Genomic DNA, 24,184 nt, shown 5'->3' with positions numbered 1-24,184 from the left:
ACATTTCAGTCAGGTACTGAGCCAGAAAAGGTAATTGAAGTTTTTAGAAAACTTAACATTGCTTAGAAAATATTTTGTTTTCTTGAAGTAGTAATAATTTGTAGCTGGAAAGATAAGATCAAGACTTATTTCAGGCCACTTGGTCACTGGTTCCTAAATTTAGGAAGCATTTGATTAACAAGTTGGTGAAAGCATTTAGTGGATACAGGAATAGTTTAAATACTTGAGATTAAAGGCTTTCCTCTGATCCCTTTCTAAGAAGTTTTAGCTTAGAAATCTTAGAAAGTTTTCTAAGGAAGTATACCTGTGGTACATGTTCCGATCAGAAAGGTAGTTTCTCTTTGCTCTATTAGTTTTATAATTTGTACTAGTTATTTGTTTCTGTTGTCATTTTTTTAATGTTAAAATTATAAATCATGTCTAATCATACTGAATTATAAAACTTCTACTGTATCTTTAAGGAAAAATGAGAATTATCCTGTTTGTCCTGCAAAAAAAAAGTATTTTCAGGTCTCCTTACGAGAATGTGTTTATGGTAGACATATATTCTTTGCCAACGAGTATATATCCTTCTTTGTCTTTCATGATCTGAAATTTTGTTAGCTTTAGGATGTCTATCCCAGCTTTCTTTGAGCTTTTATTACTCTACTTTTTCTTCATACTTTCATTCTCATCAACATCCCTAAACTTTGTGTGTGTATACTGTTGAAACTTTTAAAAAATCCATTGAGGGTCCCTGTGTTCTAAATATTTTTTGTATTGTTATGTTAAAAGATAGTTCATCTTCTCCATTTATAGCTATTTTTCTTTTTTTTTTCTATCATACCCATACCTAATATTTTGAGTCCTTTTTATATTTCTTGTTCCTGTTTTCTATTTTTTTCTTACTTTAGTTATTTAAAAGTCTTCATCTGTATGTCCCAGTACTTCTGCTTCAGATATTGTGTATCACCCCATGTGGTAGCCAGTCTTCTGACATAGCCCCCAATGATCTCTGCCTCCTGGTACTTACATCCTGTGTGGTTCTCCTCCATGTTGTACTAGGGTTGGCCTATGTGACCAAGAAAATACAAGTTGTATGCCATTTCAGAGCTTAAGTTATAATAGACATTGCAGTTCTGTCATGGTCACAATCTCTTGCCTGTCTTCTGGGACCACATGTCCTGAGAAGCCTGGTTGGAGAGGCTCATGTGGGGAAACCTCCCACTAACAGCTCTGTGTGGGCCATATTAGAAGTGGGTCCTTCAGCCAAGTCATCCCTTCAGCTAACTGCAATCCTGGCTGAACGTGACTGAAACCTCAGAAGAGACCCTGAGCCAAAACTACATGGCTAAGCTGTTCCCAGATTCCTGACCCTCGGAAACTGAGAAAATAAATATTTGTTGTTTTAAGCTAAGTTTGGCAGTGATTTGTTATACAGCAATAGGTAACTAAGGTGCGTGTATGCTCAGTCACATTCGACTCTTTGTGACCCTATGGACTGTAGTCTACTAGGCTCTCCCATAGGATTTTCCAGGCAAGAATACTGGACTGGGTTGCCATTTCCTTCTCCAGGGGATCTTCCTGACCCAGGAATCAAACCCTCATCTCCTGCATTGGCAGGCAGATTCTTTACCACTGTGCCACCTGGGAAGCCCATAGAGAACTAATATGTCCAGTTTATTTTTCACTGGAGGTAGTTATACTGCTCTGGTGTATACATTACCCTGACGTGGCAGCTGTTCTGGCTGGTAACTGTATTGAGGGAATGCTGAAAGCCAGACTTGACTCTGGTTAATCACTTGGAGTCCAAGGGATAAAAGGATGTGCAGGGAGATGGGCCAGATGGTGGACAGTCCCAGCACCATGCAAGCAGAGCTCTTACTTGCATCTATGATCACATTACCTGACAATTCTGCTGGTAGAGTTTCATCTTTAAACCCTAAGAGGGGGGGTCATTTCCCAAGTGGTACCACCAGCTTTTGTGTCTGGAGGAGGACAGTGGATGAGTAATCACTGCTCTGGCTGCTCATTTCCTCTTCTCAGCAGGGTTCTTGACACCCTGATACTAGCCCTCCCCCTAGACACCTGGACCAGTGGTTTGGATGATTTCTGCAGTGAGGGGGCAGACAAGGCAACGTGGGAGAGAGGTAACAGCCAGAACTTAAATCTCCAACCTCTCCTGTATTTGCTGCCTCCAGCCATCCACCACTCAAAACTCAGGCCAGTTAACAACCACCTTCCAACTCCCCATGGGTCTTCACCACTGTGATGCAGTTTCTAGAACTCGTATTTCCCTCTGTAGTTTCTCCAGAGAAGTTTCTGGGCAAGGGGATCAGTGGCTTGTGCTGTCTGCCACCTTTGCAGGAATCAGGAGTCCCAAATAACTTTGGAAACTAGTTAGAGATTTCTGTCCTTTAGGGTATCTGAGCCTCATGTTCACATAAAGGACTTCTCTGGTCTTCAGAGGTCCCAAGCTGCCATATACAGAATTGACTTGGTTGACCTTTCAAATAGCTAAGCTCACTGATCATGGAATACACACAGAGGGTGTCAGCCAGTTACCGACAAAAGCGGCCAGATTCCCCCATATCTTGGATGGCCCCTGGGGCCAGGGTGCCTGAGCCCCTTATTTTCACTTGTTAGACCTACAGTCTTGGAGATCCTAGGCACAGAATGGTCTTGACCCTGCACCTCCAGTGACTGAGCTCTCATCTGAGAAGGGTGGTTAGCTTACTCTCCAATACTGGGGGGGGGGGGGTAGGGGGGATGACAGGAGTCTTTTAAGTTATCCCTAGCTTTATATGCCATTGTTGGGAGAGACAGATGAGAGGATGGCCGCCCTGATACCCACCTGCCTGTATTGCCTAGCACAGCAACTTCTGGCCAGAATCCAGCACAGTGAGGCTACAACTTGAAGGACCCATTATTTCACTCACCACCTGCCATGTCCTCTGTGCAGGGACGGCACTCAGCCTCTGAGAAGGTAAGTGGAAAAAAAGGCCCTTTTTTGGATCATTATCCTCCACATATGTAGGTGACTTCTTTTAGGGCCTCAGCTTTATTAGAGCTTGATATTTTTGTCCACAGTAATGGGATAGAGAAGACAAATATATGGTTTCCATTGCTGAAATGGTTAAGGTATCCATGAGCTGGAAACCCAGTTTAGTGCTTAGAGCCCTAGGCATGGCAAGGCTGTCCCCAAAGCATGTGGCAAGAATAGGAACCTTAGACCCCTGCCAGGACCACTAGCATTCATGCGTAAGACTTACAGGGAAGGGTCTGGATCTTAGAAATGGTGACATGTGCAATGCTAGAGGTAGCTCATCCAATGATTCTAAGTAGCCCATGCTTCCCAGTCTTTGTAAGGAATCTTGCCCTTTCTGAGTCAGGAACTCTCCCACCCATCCCTCATTCAGGGGACTGTCCTAAAATCATGTATTTACAGACATCATCCAGACCCTCACAGGCAGACAGATGTACCACAAAATAGCTTCAGGCCTCCTCAAGTGGTGTTTGACCTGGGCTCACCTTCTAGAATTGATTTATCAGTATCCATTCTCTGTCACCAGGCAAGTGGGAGCCACCCTTCACTTGAAATGGGCAGTGTTTCAGCTCCAGCAGGTAAAGAGGCCCTGAGGATCCCATTTATAACAAAAACCAGGGAGAAGGCAGAGAAATACACAGACCACAGTGACTTTCATGTGTGCAAAGTACAGTTGTTAAAAACAAAACAAGAAAACAGAGAAAGGAGGCCAGGGCCTCCATGGGGCACTGTCAAAGCAAAGCCCCATACTCTCGGACCTGGGGAGACAGGGCACTATGCTCCCACAGGTCTAGGGCTGGCAGGCAGGGATGTGGGGTCTCATGTGTAGGCCCTCTTGGCAAAGAATGGAGATCTGATGGGGCTGATGGAGGGCTGAAGGGAGTCTGATCAAGATGGGGCTGTGGCCTCGGCTCCCTCCTCTGAGTCCCACATCTCTGACTGCAGGTAATCAGCGAAGAGAGCCTTGGCCCGGCGTAGGACGCGCCCCAGGTGGTGTTTTCGCACGAGGCGGTCAAAGTGCATGGCCAGCTCGTTGTAATCCAGCCCATTGCGCATGATGTGGTCACGGTGCTCCAGCAGGATGGCGAGGCACAGGAAGAGCATGAATGGGTTCCCTCGGCCAAACTCCTGGGGTGGGGGCAGGCCCAGTGGGGGTGGGGGTGGCAAGGACTTCCCAGGGTCTTGTGGGGAGCCCACCTCTGGCATCAAGGGGGATCCAGCAGCCACGTCACCAGCAGGAGAGGCATCCTGGGTGGATGGTGGAGATGAGGAGGATGGGGAATCAGGGTGGGAAGAGGGAGAAAGCAGTGGGTCTGAGGAGTTCAGCAAGGGCTCAGAGAGAGACTTGGAACCGATGAGGGCAGCTGGGTAGGGCAGCTGGATCAGGGAGTCCCTCCTAGGGCCTGTTCTATCCCTGAGTTGCTGGAGGTCATCCAGACTGGCTTGCCTCAGAAGACGCCCCCCGCCACCAGGGCCCTGGCTGCTGGTGGTCAAGTGGTCAACAGCATCTTCAAAGGCACCACCGCCTCCACCGGCAGGCCTAAGCATGTGTCTCTGCCGCATGGGCCGTCCCCGGTGGCTCCCGAAGCCCATGTCCACCACTAGGCTGGGGGGGCCCACGAGCTCTACCTCGTGCTCGGGAGGGTCGGGGGGTAGTGAGCTCCAGGTGACCTCCAGCATGCGCAGAGCGTCGTCAAAGGCAAACTCGCGCTTGAGCTCAAGCAGCAGCCAGCGGTAACAGAAAAAGAGGTCATCAGCACCGGCTTCCTGCAGGTACTGGTAGAAGTCAGGGTCCGCGTGTCGCAGCAGCAGCTTGAGGTGAGCGAACTTGGTGGCCATAGCACGACCATCAGGGTGGAAGTTCGCAGCCAGGCGCTTCATGATGCCACAAAAGCAGACGAAGGCATGGCCCTCATGGTCCATGACAGCAAGGATGGGCGAGGCCAGGTCACTCATGCCCTGGCAGTAGGACACCTGCGGGTGGGTAACGGCATAGGTGGTGAGCAGGTCGTGCAGAGCCCGCAAGTGTGGGCCGTCCTCGGGCCCTGCGTAGTAGGGGTGGGCCCGGTCAGTGCGCAGCACATCCTTGAGGACTGTGCTGCGGATGAACTCCAGGTCCTCGGGGCTTGCTCGCTGGGCCCACTCGCTCTTGAGCTGCTCATACTCCCGGCTCTTGCGTTTCATGTAGTCCATCCGCTCTCGGCCTGTCAGCCCGTCTGGGTATACATTCAGCAGGTACCGCCACACCACCTGGCCAGGGATGAAAGGGATGAGGCAGCGGGTCTACAGATGAGCTCCCATGCCCTTGTGTGTACCTATCACCACCCAGCCACCCTGGGCCCCTGCTCTCCTTTGGAAAAGCCTGCCTTCCTACTGCTGCATGCACTGGAGCACTTCCATACCATCCCCTGAGAGTGCGGCCCAGAGCATGCATCTCTTGAGCTATTCATGTGTGTGGGAGTGCTGGACCTAATGAGTGATGGAGAAGGCTCACTTTTCGCAGGGAGGGCTCGACACCACCATGATAGATCCGCAGGCGCAATTCCTCGGGGCGGGAGAGCTGGCCCTCATGGTTCAGGTAGGTATGAAACTCCGCATCGCTCAGGGGCGGCTTGAAGGGCTTGACATCTTCCCCATATGACCAGCTCAGCACCTGCTGGACCTTAGACAAGGTGCGGCCCACCTGTGAAAGAAGGAGGGGTGGGGGGAGGCCACTGTTCAGCTGGGTAGGCCAGGGGCAGGTGCCAACTGGCAGGCTCGGAATTGGGGGTGCCAGGGAGGCACTGCCCTCCAATAACAGCTGGGCCCTGGGGCTCCCTGAAAGCACCTGAGAGATGATGGACTGTGTGAAGGGCAGGGCAGCTGTTGTCAGTGATGACCGCTTCTCAGCCAGTAGCACATCGGAGCCAATGACATCCTTGGGGCTGATTATGTCCCAGTCTTCCAGCAGCGGGCCTGGGCACACAGAATGACATGGTATGAGAACCCCAGAGCTCAGGACCAGGTTCTTCTCCCTCTGAAGCCAGGCCACCCAAGAGGCAATAAGCCACTCCACTCTCCCTTCCTCTGTCATCCTAATCACACAAAAAATAAAACCATGAATAATCTGGTGGAAACAGTCTCACAGAATGGCTGGTAGACTCTAATAGTAACATTTTAATAATATAAAGCAATGTTTATTGAGAGCTTTGTGTCAGGCACTGTGCCAGGGCTTAACATCAATATAAACAATAAGAACGCTAGACAGCCCTTTCCAGCGGTGACGACCTCCTCACGAGAACATGCCTCTTGCAAAGGATCTTCTTCATCCCTCTCCAGAAGAGGAGAAGAGGAAACACAAGAAGAAGCACCTGGTGCAGAGCCCCAGTTCCTATTTCATGGATGTAAAATGCCCAGGATGCTATAAAATCACCACCGTCTTTAGCCATGCACAAACAGTAGTCTTGTGTGTTGGCTGCTCTACTGTCCTCTGCCAGCCTACAGGAGGAAAAGAAAGGCTTACAGAAGGATGCTCTTTCAGACGGAAGCAGCACTAAAAGTACCCTGTATCAAGATGAATGGGAAACCATCCCAATAAACATGTTTTGGATACAAAAAAAAAAAAAAAAGAATGCTAGACAACACTTCCATAGGGCTGAGTGACAGGAAGTGTTGTGAGCTCTTTGCAAATGTTAACTCATTTACTATTCATACAGGTAAAAAAAATCTGCCTGCTAGTGCAAGAGATACAAGAAAAGCGGGTTGGACCCCTGGGTGGGGAAGATTCCCTGGAGAAGGAAATGGCAACCCACTCCAGTATTCTTCCTGGAGAATTCCATGGACAGAGGAGCCGGGTAGACTACAGTCCATGGGATTGCAGAGATGGACACATCTGAAGCAACTGTGTATGAAGTACATACACACACGCACTCTCTAAATTGAGCACTATTATTATCACCAATCTTTCTAAGAGGAAACAGGCACAGCCAGAATTAGTATTAATAGTTGCCTAAGGTCCCATAGCGAGTGGGTGAAAGAACTGAAATTTGAAAATCAGGCCCAAAGCTCAAGAATCCAAACCCTGAATCTTACCTTCCCACTAGTCCTCCTTCCACAATTGGTATAGACTACCATTATTCTCATCTTACAGACCACGACAGAAAGGTTGGAAAAATTAGTAAGTGGCCAAGGACATGGTAGGGCTGGGATCTTTATCTTATTCACCTTACTCCAGGGCCCAGGTAAATTTTAGCAAAAGTATCTGTGGAGCAGGTACGTCATGCACATTACACAGAAGAGATAATATATGCTTAATTTTATCCAATTCTGGTCCTTGTTCTCTCCCTTGCATCTTTTACTTCTTTACTCCCCCTTGCATCCTTTCTGCCCACCTCAAATGTCATGTGGCTTGAAGCAGCAATGGCCACTTGAGTAAGTTTGAGAGACTCAAGAGATGTCCACCCTGGCACCACAGAACTGCTAAGCTGACAACAGCAAAGACCAGTGGCTTTCCAACTCTATTACATGAAACAAATCAACTGGGATTTGTTCAAGCCACTGTCATTTGCAGGCAAATGCCATCCCTAAGCAACATTCCCATGAAGTCCACTATACTTTCTCACACAGAGCTGAGGGGGAAGCAAACCCTGGGCCACAAGTCACTGCCTCTCCCTGGATGTCCCACTGGGCACTGCAAACCTAATGGGTCCACAAGGGGAGCCCGAGATCCATTTGAGACATGACCTGCTCCTCAAGTCTGAACAGTGTCTCTATCTCTTCAATTGCTTAAGCCCCAAACCTGACAGACCTCTCTTAACTCCCATGGCTTCTGCATGCAGAACATACAATTCCACTTCTTCTCTCAGCTCATACCATGCCTCTCATCCAACCAGTCCCTGCTTCCCCTTTGCCCCTCCTTCTCTACTCTCTCCCAACAGATGCCAGAATGGTCTTTCTAAAACATGAAAACACTTAAAATGAAGATCACACTACTCACCAGGTAAAATGAAGAAGGTCACACCAATGGTCTGAAAGACCAAGAGAAAAACCCTTTTCAAGGCACAGAGCTAAAGCTTAATGATGAGAGGAAAGCAGAGAGACCTGGAGGATGAGTCCAGGAAACCTGAGAGGCAAAAAGTAGGAAATGTAGGAGGAGAAAAGAGGTCAAGCAGAGACAGAATTACCAAGATATGAAGGAAAGTGTCCCTGAGATGAAGAAGTGGATTGGCAAGTCTCACATAGGATCAATCAATGAATAGCATAGACCATGGGCCTCTCCCAACTCTTACTAATCTGCTAGCAAAATGCCCACATTCTAAGAATGAAGACAAACTCTTGCCAGCTTCCAAAGATAAAGAACAGGCTGCTTACAACTGGAAAAAGGTCAGACTGCCAAAGGGCTTCTGTTCCACAACTCCGAAAGCAAGATAGTGACTTTCAGTATCCATGGAGCACTGACATGACAGGCCTGAGATCCAAGGGCCCCCATCCAGCCACATCAGTACATATCCACCACAACCAAAGAAAGAACTTTCTGATTATTAGCATATATGTAACCCATGCACTAAAGAGGAATTAAAGAGCTTCTAGATGAAGGTGAAAGAGGAGAGTGAAAAAGCTGGTTTAAAATTCAACATTCAAAAAACTAAGATCATGGCATCTGGTCCCATCAACTCATGACAAATAGATGGGGAAACAATGGAAACAGTGACAGACTTTATTTTCTTGGGGTCCAAAACCACTACAGATGGTGACTGCAGCCACAAAATTAAAAGATGCTTGCTCCTTGGAAGAAAAGTCATGATAAACCTAGACAGTATATTAAAAAGCAGAGACATCACTTTGTTGACAAAGGTCTGCTGTATAATCAAAGCTATGGTTTTCCCAGTAGTCATGTACAGATGTGAGAGTTGGACCATAAAGAAGGCTGAGTGCCAAAGAATTGCTGCTTTTGAACTGTGGTGCTGGAGAAGACTCGCGAGTCCCTCGGACAACAAGGAGATCAAACCAGTCAATCCTAGGGAAATCAACCCTGAATATTCAGTGGAAGGACTGACACTGAAGCTGAAGCTCTAATACTTTGGCTACCTGATGCAAAGAGCTGACTCACTTGAAAAGAGCCTGACTGAGAGCAGGAGGAGAAGGGGGCGACAGAGGATGAGATGGCTGGATCGCATCATTGACTCAATGGACTGAGTTTGAGCAAACTCTGGGAGATAGTGAAGGTCAGGGAAGCCTGGCATGCTGCAGTCCATGGGGTCGCAAAGAGTCGGACACAACTGAGCAACTGAACAACAACAACCATGCACCTTACTGGAGGGGAACAAAGAAGTTCTCTAAGAAATGACTACTGAGTGACTACAAGAGCTCAAGGTGGGTGGAGGAAGGCCAAAGGGAAGGTACATGGTGACAAGCCACAAGTTTTTAATATTAATATATAGTTAGACATAAAATGACAAAGAGACTGTCATTGGGAGTGTAATATTGTTACATTAGAATTCCTGAAACGTAAGTGACTAACTCTAAAGAAAAGATAATGACAGCCTGGAATTGAAAAAGAAAAACACAATACTGCCTAAGCAAAGCCCAAAAGTTACGGGTTAGGGACCAGAAGAATGAGAATGAAAAGTGTTCCAAAGCTTCCGTTTCAAGGGCTAGGGTGGGTGGGGGTGGGGGAGACCGGAGGGGAAAAGTGGTCAGAAGATTTCACTGTCAGTTGTATAAAAAAGCATAAATCCAGCTATGGAGTTTTTGTGAGAGACACAGTAAAACTAGGTGACAAAGAAAGGTTAAAAATTGAAGAAATCTGAAGGCATACCTGGCAAACACAGAGAGCAAGAGCAGCTATGTGAATGTCAGAAAAAGCACTGCTCAAGACCGAAACATGACAAGAAAGAGAGACATTCTATGTTGATTTTTTAAAAAGAAAGAAAGAACCCATTAACAAAATGGGCAAAGGATTTCCACAAGCACAAACTCATCTAGTGGCAAAACTGGATCTGAACTGATACGAGACTATATCTAGTCTTTATGTAACCCACTAAGTATGAACATACACACATTTCCCTGAAGAAACATTCAAGTTTCATTGTAGGGTGCTGTCTCAGGCCCTGCTTGCACTATTACACAATATGTGCTACATGTACTACACCTCCTTATGATAAAATTGTCAAATCTCCCAAATGCTAAGTTATGTATTCTGCTAACCAGAAATGTAAAAGGTTTTTTTCTGAAACTGGGTAAAATTATTTTAACGTTTGTATGAAAGAATTCACATTTAAGAATAGTTAACAAAAAGAAGAGCCCCCCAAAAAAACATTGTGGGAGGAATGCAATGTTTGTCTTGATAGAATTCAATATAGAAAGCCCAGAAATAAATCCAAGTACATATACTCTGGTCTGGGAAGATTTCACATGTCACAGGGCAACTAAGCCTGTGGCCACAACTACTGAGTCTGGGCACCACAACGGAAGATCCTCTATGATGCAACCAAGACCTGATGCAGCCAAATAAATAAAAATAAATTTTAAAAAAACCTAGGTCCACTAATCACAATGTTGACTGAGTAGAGATTTATATGTAAAAGAGAAAATAATAAGTGTGTTAGAAGAAAATATAGGAGAATATTTGTATAAAATAGAAGAATATTTGTATAAGCATGTGGACGGGGAAGATGTTCTAAAGAGGAGAAATTCAGAAATCATACAGAAAAAGACAGATATATGTACAAGACTGCATACAAACATTAGTTTTTGATAGGACCAAAAGAGCACCACAAACAAGGCCACAAAACAAAAAGATAAGCTTGGAAAAAAATATCTGCAATACATATGACAGAAAGGGAATTCATATCACGAATGCACAGATTGATTCTGTCTAGGCTTGGCAATCTTCCAACTGAAGAGGTGACAGAAACTGAGTTCTTCCCAGAAAGAGGGACTGGGCCATCTAAGTGATCACAACATGCCTGTTGCTTTTGCATTCATGAACACAATCCCAAGAATTCCATTAAGAATATTTATAACAGTTCCATCAATCGGACACTTACCTATTAATGTGTAGTATGATTTATGTTAAACATATACCATTTGTGTACATATACAAATACAAATATTCTTACATCTCTCCATATGTGGACTAATTTGTGTGTATATGTGTGTGTGAATAAAGGACCTGTAAGATTACACATCAAACTGATCAAAGTAGTTCCTGCAGGGCAAAAAGATAGGTCTGTATTGCGTGCTAAGTTGCTTCAGTCGTGTCTTTTTGACCCGATGGACCACAGCCCACCAGGCTCCTCTGTCCATGGGATTCTCCAGGGAAGAATACTGGACTGGGTTGCCATGCTCTCCTCCAGGGGATCTTCCCAACCCAGGGATCGAACTCATGCCTCTTATGTCTCCTGCACTGGCAGGGGTTCTTTACCACTAGTGCCACCTGTGAAGCCTAAGGTAGGGGATCAAGATTAGGCATGGTGATTCCAAGAGACAGACTTCATCATTATTTCTAATATGAATAATATATTTACTGGATAATTAAAGATTAGTTTCATTAGGGAATTCTCTGGCAGTTCAGTGGTTAGGACTCCGAGATTTCACTGCTGAGGCCTGGGTTCAATCCCTGGTCAGGGAACTAAGATCCAGCAAACTGTGTGGTATGGGAAAAAAAGAAAAAAAAAAACAACTCCAATCAAATTCCCATCAGTATCTTAATGAAATGATAAGCTAATTCTATTAAATGAAAAGAACAGTAAGTGCACAAGAATATTTAGAAATAATTTTAAAAAGGAAAACATATATCATAAAACTATGTGATTAAAACAACATGGAACTGGCTTAGGATTTAACAGAGTTCAATGTAAGAGAGTCAGGAATTTGGAAACAAACTGTATTTGCAGGAGTTTTGGAAATAAGACAATGGTAGAAATAGAATGGAAATAACTGGAAAGTTGATTCTCTTTATAAAGGTAACTTTTAAATGGCCTTTTGCCAAACTACTGGGTGTCTGTCTGTGTAATTTGCATTCCTCTCAGTTTGTGTGTAGCTAGGGTTTTCTTCACATGTTTATTAGCAGAGTAGATTTTATTTCTTTACTGAAATAGTGCTACTGTGTCTATTTTATAGGTAAGGAAATGGAGGCTGGGGGAATTAGCTCAGTGACTGACACAGAGTAGCACACAGGGCTGCTTGTGCAGAGGTTCCTGTGTCTCTGGCTACCAGCCTTTTCCCATTTGTCTCTCTGCCTGTCTCAGTCACTGTCTTTCTCTCTGATTCTTGTTTCTCTCTCTCTCTGATTCTTTTTCTCTAATGTCTTTTTTTAAATAAGCACCACATTTTATAGTCAATGTTTAAGAGCAAAGACTCTTGAAGCCAGTTCAGCCACCACCTGTGTTCAAATCACGCTCCTCCACTGTCTCTGTGACACAGACAGGTTCTGTCCCCTCTCTGAGACTCAGTTTCCTCATCTGTAACATGGGGATAACGGTCATCCCTACTCTGTAGGATTGTTCTGACAATCCAGTGAATAAATATTATGTGTGTAGAATGGCCTCAAGTGCTCAACACATGTTAGCTATTTATGTTATTATGACATCAATAAAATGCCTATTCAGGCATCTCAAATAGGCACTGTGAATTTCCTGAGACTGGAAACCATGTCTTCCGCTCCACAACTTTTTACTTGAAAAAAATTTCAAATCTATGACAAAGTTAAAATGATGAATACATTGACCATTCATACATCTTTCATCTACTCCCCTAACTGTTCACATTTTTTGCCACATTTGCTTCATCTCATTCTCTCCATATATATGCATTTATTATTTTGCCAAGTTATTTGCAGATATCATAACACCTTACCCCTTAATACTTGTGTTTTTCCCAAGAACAAGGATATTTTCCTTCAATAACCATGATACCGTAACCATACTCTGGAAATTTAACACTGACACTATTATTATCTAATGTATGCTTCATAATCAAATTTTCAGGACCATGTCTTAATATATCTGTGGGCTCCCTGGGAACAGTACAGGCAAAACTAGGGGAACAAATACAAGAAGACTGAAAGTGGCTGAGAGATCAAAGGAACAAATCAATGAAAGTGAGTACAGGATGAATGAATGAATAAATACAATTACCATGACTATAATCAGCATTATTATATTTACAATATTATTATAACTGAAACATATAATACTATAGCTCTATTATTATACTGCATTCTGTAATTATCACTAGATTATATGCTATAATAAATATGACAATTATTGTCATTAGAGCTAATACTTTTTGAGCATTCACAATGCAGCCATGCACCTTTTCAGGCACTTTTACATGAATTTCCCTGTTTAATCCTCATGATGGCCCTAAGATACCATTATCTCTACTTTATAGGTAAAGAAATGGAGGGCCAGTGGCCAAGCCAGGATTTGGACCTAGGATTCCTTGCTCCTTAGCCCACTGTGAAGGAGTGTGTTGTGAGGAGTGGAGTCATCCTATGGGGAAAGGGGGGTATCACAGGGCAGTGCCCCCAGAGCACCGGGTACTCACTGTCCTCAGTGGGCCGGATATCTACACGCAGGTGCAGGTAAGGTTTGGAGGCAGTGGTGAAGGCTGTGCTGAGGTCCCAGTCAGACAAGAGTGAGAGGTAAGCTTCCTGCCCCATCCGATCTCGGCCCAGGTAGCTGATACCAAAGTTCTTCTTCCTGGACAGAGGAAACACTGCAGCTTTCAGGGCCCCTGTGCCTGGGAAGCCTCAGGGACCATTTCCAAAAGAAGCCTGGGAAGTTTGTTTCACAAACACAGAAACAGATGCACATCTGCTTGTATGTGGAGAACACACTGAAAACTGGTACTGGGGTCTCCTCTAGGGAAGGTAACTGAGTAGTTGAGGGATCGAAGAGGGAAGAAGCAGCCTTGTGCATAAAAAATAAAGCAAGCTGTATGGTTGTTATTTTCCACAACGGAAAATGTTTATGTAAAAAAGTCAAATTACAATTAAGAACTTGTTCTTTACATACACCAGTGCAACTCTATGCAAAGCATATTGTGCGATAACTACTGTCACCATGAACGTGTTTAGTCACTCAGTTGTGTTCAACTCTTTGTGACGCCATGGACTGTAGCCTGCCAGGCTCCTCTGTCCATAGAATTTTCTAGGCAAGAATACTGGAGTGGGTTGCCATTTCCTTCTCCAGGGGAATCTTTCCAACCCAGGAATCAAACCCTCATCTCCTATGTCCCCTGCATTGCAGGTAGATTCTTTACCCGCTGAGCCATCACCAGAACCGACAGTCACCATGGAAACCCCCCCAAATACACATGATTTCTGTATCCTTTGAGTCTGTTACCATGTGCATATATTCCTCCAAAATAACAATGATACCAAAATAACCATTACATTTGCCCCCAGGAGACACTATTTTTTTCATCTATCAGGTTGGCAAATTTTCTAATGTTTTTTAGTAACCAGTGTTTGTGAGGAAAACAGAAACTTTATGTGCTGCTGCTGAGATGGTAAATTGGTAACACCAACCCAGAGAACATTTTGGAAACATCTGTTGAAACTTAAAAAAGTATACACCCTTCAATTCAGCAATATCACTGCTAGGAATTTATCCTATGACTAGATTTTCCCCCAAAATTTCAAGATATGTATGTGGCTATTTGTTTATTATGGGACTATTTATATTAATAATAACAAAACAAACAACCCTCCCTACCAAACGACAACAATAAAAGTGCCAAACAACTGCTGTCAAGGTGGGTGGCCCACTGGTTTTGCCCCACACCCCATTACTCACCCATTCAAGTCAAACGCTCGGATGAGGATGTGTTGCAACACATCGAGCGAAGTGATTTGGGGGTCCACAGCAAAAGAGCGAAACTCAAGTGGCAAGAAGCTCTCACATTTCTGTGGAGAGAAGACATGGGGTAGGCCATCAGGGGTCACATCACCACAATGACATGGATGATATGGCAGAAGGTAAGGGTAGAGATGTGGCAGGGGCCAGATCAAGGCAGGAGTTCTGGGCCATGGAGAGAACCGGGGTTTGTGCTCTGAGTGAGGGGGGAGGCTTGGGAGAGTTCTGAGTAGAGGAGGGATGTGGTCTGATTCAGGATTTAACAGGACCCTTCTGGCTGCTCTATGAACAGTCTGTGGGGGACAAAGGAGAAAGCAGTGGTCCAGTGAGGAGGAGGCTACTGCAATAGTCCAGGCACCCAATCCTTCTTCTACATCCCCTCAAGGATGGTTGCCAAGATCACCATGTTCAATCTTTGGTTGATCAGTTGCTCAGTTGTGTCCAACTCTTTGTGACCCCATGGACTGTAGCACACCAGGCTTTCCTGTCCTTCACTATCTCCTGGAGTTTGCTCAAACTCACGTCCATTGAGTTTGTGATGCCATCCAACCACCTCATCCTCGGATGCCCCCTTCTTCTCCTGCCCTCAATCTCCCCCAGCATCAGGGTCCAGTGAGCCTTGAGAACTCCATGAACAGTATGAAAAGGCAAAAAGACACGTCCAGCTTGGCCTTTATTAAAGCAGTCCTCCATGCTGCAACCAATCTAGCATGTCTATCTACAACACTCTCTTGCTTAAATCTCTTCAAAAGGAACCCCAGGATTCCCAACAGGAGCTTTTTTGAACTTTACACTCTGGTACTACCAAACTCCCAGAAGTTACTCTGAACACATTTTGGCTCCAGGCCTGTGCTTGTGGAGATCCCCCAGTCTGGAAGGTCCTTCCCACTCTTTTAACTGGCTCACTCACAGCTTAAGCATCTTCTCTTCTTTGAACACCCAAACCTCTACCTTTGAGCTCGCTCTATTACACTGCAGTGATGTTTACCTCTCTCAAGAATCTAACCTCTTCTCGTCACCACCAGTGGCACCACCCTAGTCTAAGCCACCATCACTGCTTGCTGGGACTACTGCAACAGCTTTCTTACTCAAGAATAGAATACATGCCAAAGGCCCTTCACAATCTGCCCCTCTCTTACCTGTCCGATCCACCCCCTACCACTCTTCCCCTCACTCTCTGGGCTCCAGCAATATGGAAACCTAAGGGAACATGTCCAACTCATCCCCACCTCTCAGCTTTTCTCTCAGTCTAAAACACTCTCCTTGTTCTCTCGATCTAAAACACTCTTCCCCCCGATATGCACATTGGTTACTCCTTTTTATTTGGGTCTCTGTTCCTTCAATACCTTTCTGGGTATTTCCCTGCACGACCTTGGCTAAAGTAACTCCCTAGTTCGGAATCTTTTTCGTTATCTCCCCATGACATTCACCAGTGTCTGAAGCATATCCTTTATTTAGCTGTTTGTCTCCCCGACGAGTGTGTCTGCTCATCCAGGGTGGGGATTTGCACAAAAGTGCACTCTCAACACAATGTTAAACTGATGTCAGCTCCTCCTTTTCAGACAGCAACAACCTCCCTCATTTCTCAGGGCTCCACTCCATTAAGGCCCCTCCTCTAACCCTATAGCCCCTCCTCTCTACCCACAGTCTCCTCCTATCCATTCCAGAGGGCCCTACCCTTCTATTTGTAATCCCCACGCCCCACCCTCTGCCCCGCATTCCCAGGTCTAGCCTTCCCCCAGCCCCCACCCAAGCCACCAATATTCTGCCCTCTAGCCTCTCCCCTCACGTAACACCCCAATTCTCAAGTCCCGCCCTCCATCCTAGGACAGCCACCACCTTCCCCTCTCCCGGGAGCTCTGGGCGGGCTGAATGACGGGCCACCAGCCTCACCTTGACTCGGACCCGCACCACCTCTCGCTCCTCCTCCTCAGCTGCCGCCGCCTGGGCTCCCCCACCAGGCGAGGGCGCTCCGGAGCCAGCCAAGTCCGAGGACCCAGAGGCCGTCGCCATCCTGCTGCCACCCACCTCAGGGTGACAGTTGATCGTTGCCCCCTACCCTTGTGCGCACGCCAGAATGCGGGCGCCCGCGGCCCCACCTTGTGCCCTGGCGCAGGCGCAGAGGGCGCCAAGCGACCCTACCCACCCCCTGCTTGGCACAGGGAGGAGGTCACCTCTGCGCTTGCGCAGAGTGTGCTGTTGCCAAGAGCCCCGCCCCCAAAAGCCGGGCATTTTGCCTCAATTTAGCCAGTATGCAGGCGCCTACTGAGGCCCCGCCTCCCTCGTCCTTGATTTGCTCACTTTGCTTCCGGATTCGCCTAGGTGTGTGTTAACGCGGCGACCTATTGGGGCGAGAAAAGTGGGCGGGGAAAGGACGCTGCTGCGCGATAACGTCAAGGCCCCAGGTCCTGCCTCAAGTCGCCTCGCAGCTCTGCTTAGAGATGACGTCATCTATTTAAAATCATTTCAAATGAATCTGCTGAATGCAAGAATAATCCTTTTTCCACAATCTTTTAAAAAATAGCTTACACGTTATGAAAATTCACGGACCTGTACATTTAGATGTTTGCAGTTTCTGCCTGCATGTTATACTTCAATAAGTAATTTACCCATAAAATCCATTTGTATGCTCTGTGAACAAGTTTGCCTCTGTTTTTACTGAATCTTTACAACACGTTGAAGTCAGTCTTGTTATTAAACGGTGTGTGCCTACCAAATATCAGCTGAATACTGGACATATTTTAGACTCCTTGGAGAAGGTTTATGTGCCACAAAATGCAAAAAGCCATTCTTACTTTACTGTACAACGTCTCTATGGTTTGGACAAAATACATGCTGCCCTTAAAAATGTAATTTCTAACCAAGGAGTCCTGTAAGGTACCTGGACTTCAGCTATTGTTGCAGTATTGTACAGATGTTACCCTTAATGTTACCTTTTTAGAGAAGTCTCCTTTTCTAACACATTTCTTGTGGCACTGCCAGATTTTCTGATGAAAACAAGGAGTTTGAAAGTCACTTTTCATTAAAATTATCATACAGTGGAATGAGCAAAACATTAGCCTAGAACTTGGAATTGATCCTGAGGGCCCTGGAGCACAGGCTTATGATGTGTTCAGATGCCCCTGTCTTGGTTGTGGAGAAACCTCTGGAAGGAAATATACTGGAAGCAAGGAGAGCAAAAAGGAGGTCCTTGCCACAGTGCGGGGGAGAATTTTCTCTTTCATTTATTCATTCTTCCATTCAACAAAGTGTATACCATATAGTTTAAATATATTAATTCATTTAATCTGCATAAAAATCCTGAGTTAGGTACTATCATTATCAGCATTTTACATATAAAGCACTGAAAGAATGTCATGGGAAAACATGCTCAAGGGCAAAGGGATAGTAAATGGCACAGAGAGAAGAGAGTGCAATGGACAGAAGGTGGGGCTGTGCCTGCTATGCTTGAGGGAGAGCAAGGGCACCATCATGCCTTAAGAAAATAATGAAGTAAGTGATGGATCTGAGGTGAGAAATTAATGCAGGGTTTTGGGTTAACAGTGAGGCATTTCTCAAAAAGTGACACTGTAGGCTCAAGCAGTAAACTGAAGTCCTGCTCTGCACAGGTCACCTGGAGCCCATCTATAGGTATCTGCAGTTTAATTATTCATGGTCATCTCCACAAAATTTCTCAAGTACCCATTTGTTTTATGACTGAAGGTCTATGAGGTTAAAAACAGAGACTGCTGGATGAGCAATAGGGGTCTGTAGGGTTAGGGGTATCTGTGGGTACATGATAAGTGGTCTGTGGGGTGAGTGAAGGGATGTCTGTGGGATGAGTGATAGGATATGGTGTAAGTGATGGAAGATCTGTGGGGTAATTGGGGATCTATAGGGTGAGTGATGGGGAATGTAAGGTAAATAGATTCTTCAAAGTGATTATGGGGAGTTTACAGGGTGAGTGATTGAGGGGTCTATGGTGAGTGATGAGACTTATGGGGTAAATGATAGGGCATTTGGTAGGAGAGTGATAAGGTCTGTGCAATACATGATGGGGGATCTATGAGTGAGTCATAGAGTTGTAAGTGATGGAAGGTCTCTTGGGGCAAGTGATGGGGTCTGTGGTGTGAGTGATGGAGGTCTGTGAGGTGAATGATTCTCTCCATCAATGGAGCAAATGAAAGGCTGTTTGTGGGGAGAGTGATGGGTATCTTAGGATTTAATGATGGAGTATGTGGGGTGAGTGATGGGAGTGTAGTGGAGTGACTTTTGTGGGGGTCTCTGGTGTGAGTCATGGGAATCTTTAAGGTAGTGATGGGGTTCTTTGGAGTAATAGGGGATACATGGAGTTAGTAATGGGCTATTTGTGGGATACCTGATCAGGAGATAAGAGGCTGAGTAAACTGAAGAACTTGGATTTGGAAAATTCTCAGCCTGACCATATTTCAAAACAAGAAAGGGTATATCCTGGAGAGAATGCCAAGGGTGTGGATGGACAATCATGCCTTAAAAGACTTTACAGATGTGATTCATGGATCTAATTAACCATCAGGGGAATCTGTGGGGTCAGTGATGGAAATTTGTGAGGTCATAGGTTCCAGGTCTATGGGATAATGATGCTGGTCTATGGCTGAGAGAATGGTGGTCTGTGGAACGAGTGCTGGAAGGATCTATAGGGTCAGTCATGGGGCATCTCTGGGGTTAATAATTAAAAATCTCTCAGTATAGGGTCAAGATCTTTATTTCCTGATTTAAAAAATTGTCCCCATCACAGACTTCCTAGGTTCTCTTGTACCTTTGTCCTATTGGCTCCTGACAGTGGCTCCACATGGCTCCTTTCTTCCCACTGCCCACCCATCGACCTGAGCTTGACAGATCAATTCGATTTGTCCTTCCAACCTGTGGGAGCAAGGATTGAGATCTTCTGGTAGGTGGAGAGTTCCTCAATAGCCAGTGTTTAAGCCTAGTTCATCACTCTTTAGTTCTGCTTGCTCTTGGCTTTGGGGGCTTTGGCATCCAGTATGCTCTGGGCATGAGCAAGTTGCTTTATAGAATCCAGTATGAGGAGTCCGGGCACCACCAGCCACAGGGAGTTCAAGAAAACAAAGTAAAACCAGAAGTAGAGTGGGTGGCCCAGCTCCCCGTGCTGGAATCCATCACGGTACTCTGTCAGGAAATAGAGCACATCTCCATATACCTGACCTGTGGGAGGTAGAAGGAGAAGGAAACTCTGTAAGGAGGAGGAACAATTCCAAGCCATTTTCCAAGTTATTAGAGCTCAGGATTCCCAAATTCAGAGACATAAAAGTTCTGAAATCACATGACTGAAGATTTGAGAAATCAGAAATGTGAGAATTCCAGAAATCAGAAGCTGAGACTTTCTGAACTCAAGAGAGTTCATGTCTCCAGAATTTAAGCTCAAAATCTTTTCATTCAATACAGCTCAGGATTCCAAGACTAAAGAGAACTCACATTTCCAGAAAGCTAACAACATAAGAACATAAGAGGACTGAATCTCAGATGAAGGAAGCTCAGAATCTTGATCCAGCCACCTCATGTAACTGTAACCCTCATGAGAGACTTTGTGATGGAGTGGGAGGAGAAATGAACTCTCCTGGATTGAGAACACAGGCCTGGAGGGGCATGGCTGTTCCAAAACCTCCGGGAGTTTGTCATTCAGTCTGACTCAGCCCTGGATGGGCACAATTGAGAAGTCCCACCTGCAGGAATGCCCCCATGTCTGTAGATCCCCCATCAAGCCCTCAAGCACCCACTGTGGGCCTTCTCCTCACCCATAGAGACCACAAGCTGTAGGACAAAGCGGAGGGGTTGCTGGCGGAGAAAAGCAATCACCACCCACAGGCTGAGTGGTCCCCACAGGTAAGCCGTGACTGTCTCCATGCATATCGTGAAGTTATCATTCCTGCAAGAGAAAGGATGGAGGGGGCACTGGCATCACTGTGCTCTACCTACAAGGCACCCCTTAATGCTCCCTGACTTACCTCCCCCCAAAACAATGCAGGTCTCCCTTGACAAACACTTACAGGATATATCGGCTGTCTCCCTTGGCATACTCTTTCCCTGAGGAAGACAAGAAACTTATATGAAGAATATCAGCAGTAAAAGGAAGTCAGACTTGTGAGAGCCGAGGGCTCATGTAAGAAGGCAGGCTTTATAACCTCCCCATGCCTCAGTTTCCTCATCTGTGAAATGGGGCAGCTGTTTTTATATGTATACAAGATAATGTGTGCAAACCTGACACAGAGCATTAAGTGTTGCTATTCAATAAATGTTTGTGGAATAAAATCAGGCAGGTGTAAATGATGGAGTGAGGAAAGTATGCAATGAGAGAAAGAGAGAGAGTGCGAAGGTGAACAGATGAGTAAATGAAAGAGTGAGCAGAGATCACTAAGGAAAAGACAGATCACCCAATATAAAAATATACAGGAGACTGAAATAGGTTTTTCACAAAAGAGGATTCTAGATGGTGAATAAACACATGAAAGGTACTCATTAATCACTAAGGGAAAGCAAATTAAAACCATAATGAGATATCACTCACATCCACTTGAAGGACTAAAATTTAATAAACACCTGATCATATCAAGTGTTGATGAAGATGTGGAAAAACTAACTCTAATATACTGCTGGTGGGAATATAAAATGGTGCAGCCATTCTTGAAAAGTTTGGCAGTTTTTCATAATATTAAACACACATCTACCACAGGACCCAGACATTCTACTCCTCCACATTTACCCAAGAGAAATGAAAGCAGATCTTCACAGAGACTTGAAGAAGAATGTTCTAGCAGATTTATTCATGAGGCCAAAAAGGAATACTGTTTGTAACAGTAAAAGATTGGGGGAAATACCTATTAATACTGGAAAAGTCAAATAATTCTGTAACATTTATGCTTTCAAAACTCCTTATAAACTTATGATGAATGTCCTCATCAAAAAAAAAAGCAAAGTTCAGAAGCAAAGTTCATTTAAAAAAAGCATGCTACCATTTATACAAAAGGAAAAATTAAAATGATGATGATGATGATGATGATGATAAACTGTTATATGGCGTGTATTGTCTGCCAAACATTGTTCTAAGTGTCTTACATGTATTTGGGTATGACTATTATCCCTCTTCTACAGTTGAGCAAACTGAGGCTTATGTGTGTAATTTATGTGTAAACCCTGAAAAGAAACATAAGCAATTATTTGGGGAAACCTGGTGGATAGAAGGTAGATTTTTACTGCATAGCTCTAAATGGCTTCATTTTGGACCCATGTGAATATATATGTAACAAAAGTTAAATAAATTTTTAAAATTTATTTTAAACAAATGGAATAAGAGTTGGTGGGTGGGTAAACATCTAAACCAATCCTTGTCCAGGAAATTCCCTTGCACAGCATATTGAAGAACCCAGGACTCACAGAGTTGAGATAAGATGGCTTGGTCTCCGAGAAGGTCCGCATGGTAGAGGCTGAACCAGCCCTCAATCACCAAGTGAATGAACCCACATACTGCAAACCAGCACAGGGACAGTCTCCGCCAAGTCCCCAGTGGGACGACCGCAGCACGCCCTGACAACAGCCATGTGGCCACAACTAAGACTCCAGAGACGGAGAATAGGCCAGCCAGGATATGCCAGGTGGGGCAGTCATTAGGCACAAAGTTGTCTAGTCTCAGATGCCGAGGCCAGTAGGGGTGCGTGGGGCTGGTGTTGGTGGTCATGTCTTTGTAGGCTGATGGTGGTGTGTGGATATGCAGAAAAGAGAATAAAAAAAAAAAAACTGAACAAATACAAAGGCATAGAATGAGATCATAAAATCAAATCCAAATAGTTTATTATGACAAGAAACGTAAGTGGACTCAATTAACCGATTAAGACTGACTCAATTAAAATAATCTAATTATATACTATTTTAAAAACATGAATATAAGGCCACAGAAAAACCGAAAGCTTGTTCCTGCCCTCTGGGAGCCATATGATATGGTAGACACAGGAACCAGAACAGGTCCCAGCTTTCATTGGTCTCACTGGGAAGATAGAACCAGGCCTAGTCTCTGCTCTCATTGGTCACAGTCTGGTGGCCAGACACGACAATCAGACCAGGTCCCAGCCCTCATTGGTCATGCTCTGGCAGGGAGACACAGTAACCAGGTCTGATACCCGCCCTCAGGGGTTACAGTCCGCTGGGGGAGACACAGGAGCCAGACCCGGTGCCATGCCTCACTGGTCTGCTAGGGGAGGACACAACGACAAGATTTGCAGGGGTCACTGTCTTGCATCCTGCAACAGAAAGCTATTACCCTCCCCATAGTCCTGGAAACTGGAGGACAGGCAAAAAAGATGACTAATCAGAACTACACCTTCAGGTTCAGTGTATGGGATTATCCGACCCCTCCCGAAATTGCTCACCCTGCAGCCAACCCGCAAGAAAGAGGAAAGTGGAGGGCAGGGGTCCTGCGCCGGGAGCTAAATAGGAAAAGGAGGGGCAAATACAGAGACCACCAATCAGAACCAGAACTCTCTGGTTCAGCTGCCTGATGAGAAGGCAGATCTTTTGCAGTCCCGACAACCGCGCAGTAGCCGACCGCCCGGCGCAGGCGCGTGGGGGTGGTGAGGGCGGCAAAGCGGCGGGGGAAGTGGGGGCGGGGGAAAGGTCTCGCGCAAGCGCGCCAAGGTCTGGCCATTTAGCAATTGAGAGCTAAGGGATGGAGAGGCATTTCAGGCGGAGGGCAACTCACTCAACAGCGCGTTTGCAGCGGCCTCTCCCACAGGCTCCCGGGTCTCACTAAGATCGCTCGCTGGCTCCGAAATATCACTACTTCAAAATCCAACCTCTCACAGGTTCCGCCTTATGGAACTGGCCAATGGAGGAGCTGGAAAGGAGGCCCGTGCCGCTCTCAACCAATAGTTATTGTCTGTGTGCCGCTGACCCCGCCCTCGCGCGTGGTACCATTTTTGCTGCGGAGAAGCCAAGGTTCGTGGGCATTTTCAGCCAGAAGCCAGTCTGTGGCAAGTCTTGGCTTGTTTCCCTAATCCCTTATCCATCCCATCGGAAATCGGGTGTTTATCTGCTGTTGAATCAGCATTGCGTTGCACTTATTTGTAAAAGCAGAGCAACCAAAACTTTTCCCAGATCAACCTTCAATCCTAACCCCCCAAAATGGGCAAGGAAACGTAAAACAAGTAAGTCCTGGTGGCTCAGCAGTAAAGCATCCACCTGCAATGCAGAAGACGTGGGTTCGATCCTTGGGTCGGGAAGATCCCCTGGAAAAGGGAATGGCAATCCACTCCCGTATTCTTGGAAATCCCACGGACAGAGGAACCCG

At 45.6% G+C, this 24,184-nt stretch overlaps 3 protein-coding genes and 1 long non-coding RNA gene across 5 annotated transcripts in view; 2 read left to right on the top strand and 2 right to left on the bottom strand.

Annotated features, from left to right (window-relative positions):
- Nucleotides 1-5,916, top strand: part of LOC129640354 (uncharacterized) — a 36,404-nt gene extending 30,488 nt beyond the window's left edge. The window contains exons 4-6 of the long non-coding RNA XR_008708758.1: nt 2,942-2,965; nt 5,529-5,603; nt 5,850-5,916. This is a non-coding gene — a long non-coding RNA (uncharacterized LOC129640354). The remainder of the gene's footprint in view (nt 1-2,941; nt 2,966-5,528; nt 5,604-5,849) is intronic.
- Nucleotides 992-17,055, bottom strand: TBC1D25 (TBC1 domain family member 25). The gene is made up of 6 exons (XM_055565624.1): nt 16,762-17,055; nt 14,809-14,918; nt 13,556-13,710; nt 5,853-5,980; nt 5,520-5,708; nt 992-5,275 (listed from the first exon to the last, which is right to left on the bottom strand). The coding sequence occupies exons 1-6, from the start codon at nt 16,879-16,881 to the stop codon at nt 3,914-3,916; spliced, it is 2,064 nt and encodes a 687-aa protein (XP_055421599.1). The 5' UTR covers nt 16,882-17,055; the 3' UTR covers nt 992-3,913.
- Nucleotides 6,259-6,636, top strand: LOC129640352 (40S ribosomal protein S27-like). The gene has a single exon (XM_055565636.1). The coding sequence runs from the start codon at nt 6,307-6,309 to the stop codon at nt 6,559-6,561; it is 255 nt and encodes an 84-aa protein (XP_055421611.1). The 5' UTR covers nt 6,259-6,306; the 3' UTR covers nt 6,562-6,636.
- A 2,520-nt stretch (nt 17,056-19,575) lies between the features above and the next one.
- On the bottom strand, nt 19,576-24,150 carry EBP (EBP cholestenol delta-isomerase). 2 transcript variants are annotated; one of them, XM_055563730.1, is made up of 5 exons: nt 23,597-24,150; nt 22,279-22,590; nt 20,895-20,931; nt 20,643-20,773; nt 19,576-20,052 (listed from the first exon to the last, which is right to left on the bottom strand). In XM_055563730.1, exons 2-5 carry the CDS (start codon nt 22,577-22,579, stop codon nt 19,829-19,831), a joined length of 693 nt encoding a protein of 230 aa, XP_055419705.1. In that variant the 5' UTR covers nt 22,580-22,590; nt 23,597-24,150; the 3' UTR covers nt 19,576-19,828. The 2 variants fall into 2 exon arrangements, with proteins under 2 accessions (XP_055419705.1, XP_055419708.1); XM_055563733.1 differs by lacking the exon at nt 23,597-24,150 and adding an exon at nt 23,268-23,324.
- Nucleotides 24,151-24,184: the final 34 nt, after the last annotated feature.

This window comes from Bubalus kerabau, chromosome X (assembly GCF_029407905.1).
Source record: "Bubalus kerabau isolate K-KA32 ecotype Philippines breed swamp buffalo chromosome X, PCC_UOA_SB_1v2, whole genome shotgun sequence".
In the NCBI taxonomy this organism is placed as follows: Eukaryota; Metazoa; Chordata; class Mammalia; order Artiodactyla; family Bovidae; genus Bubalus; species Bubalus kerabau.
This window is presented reverse-complemented; position numbering and strand designations above follow the sequence as displayed.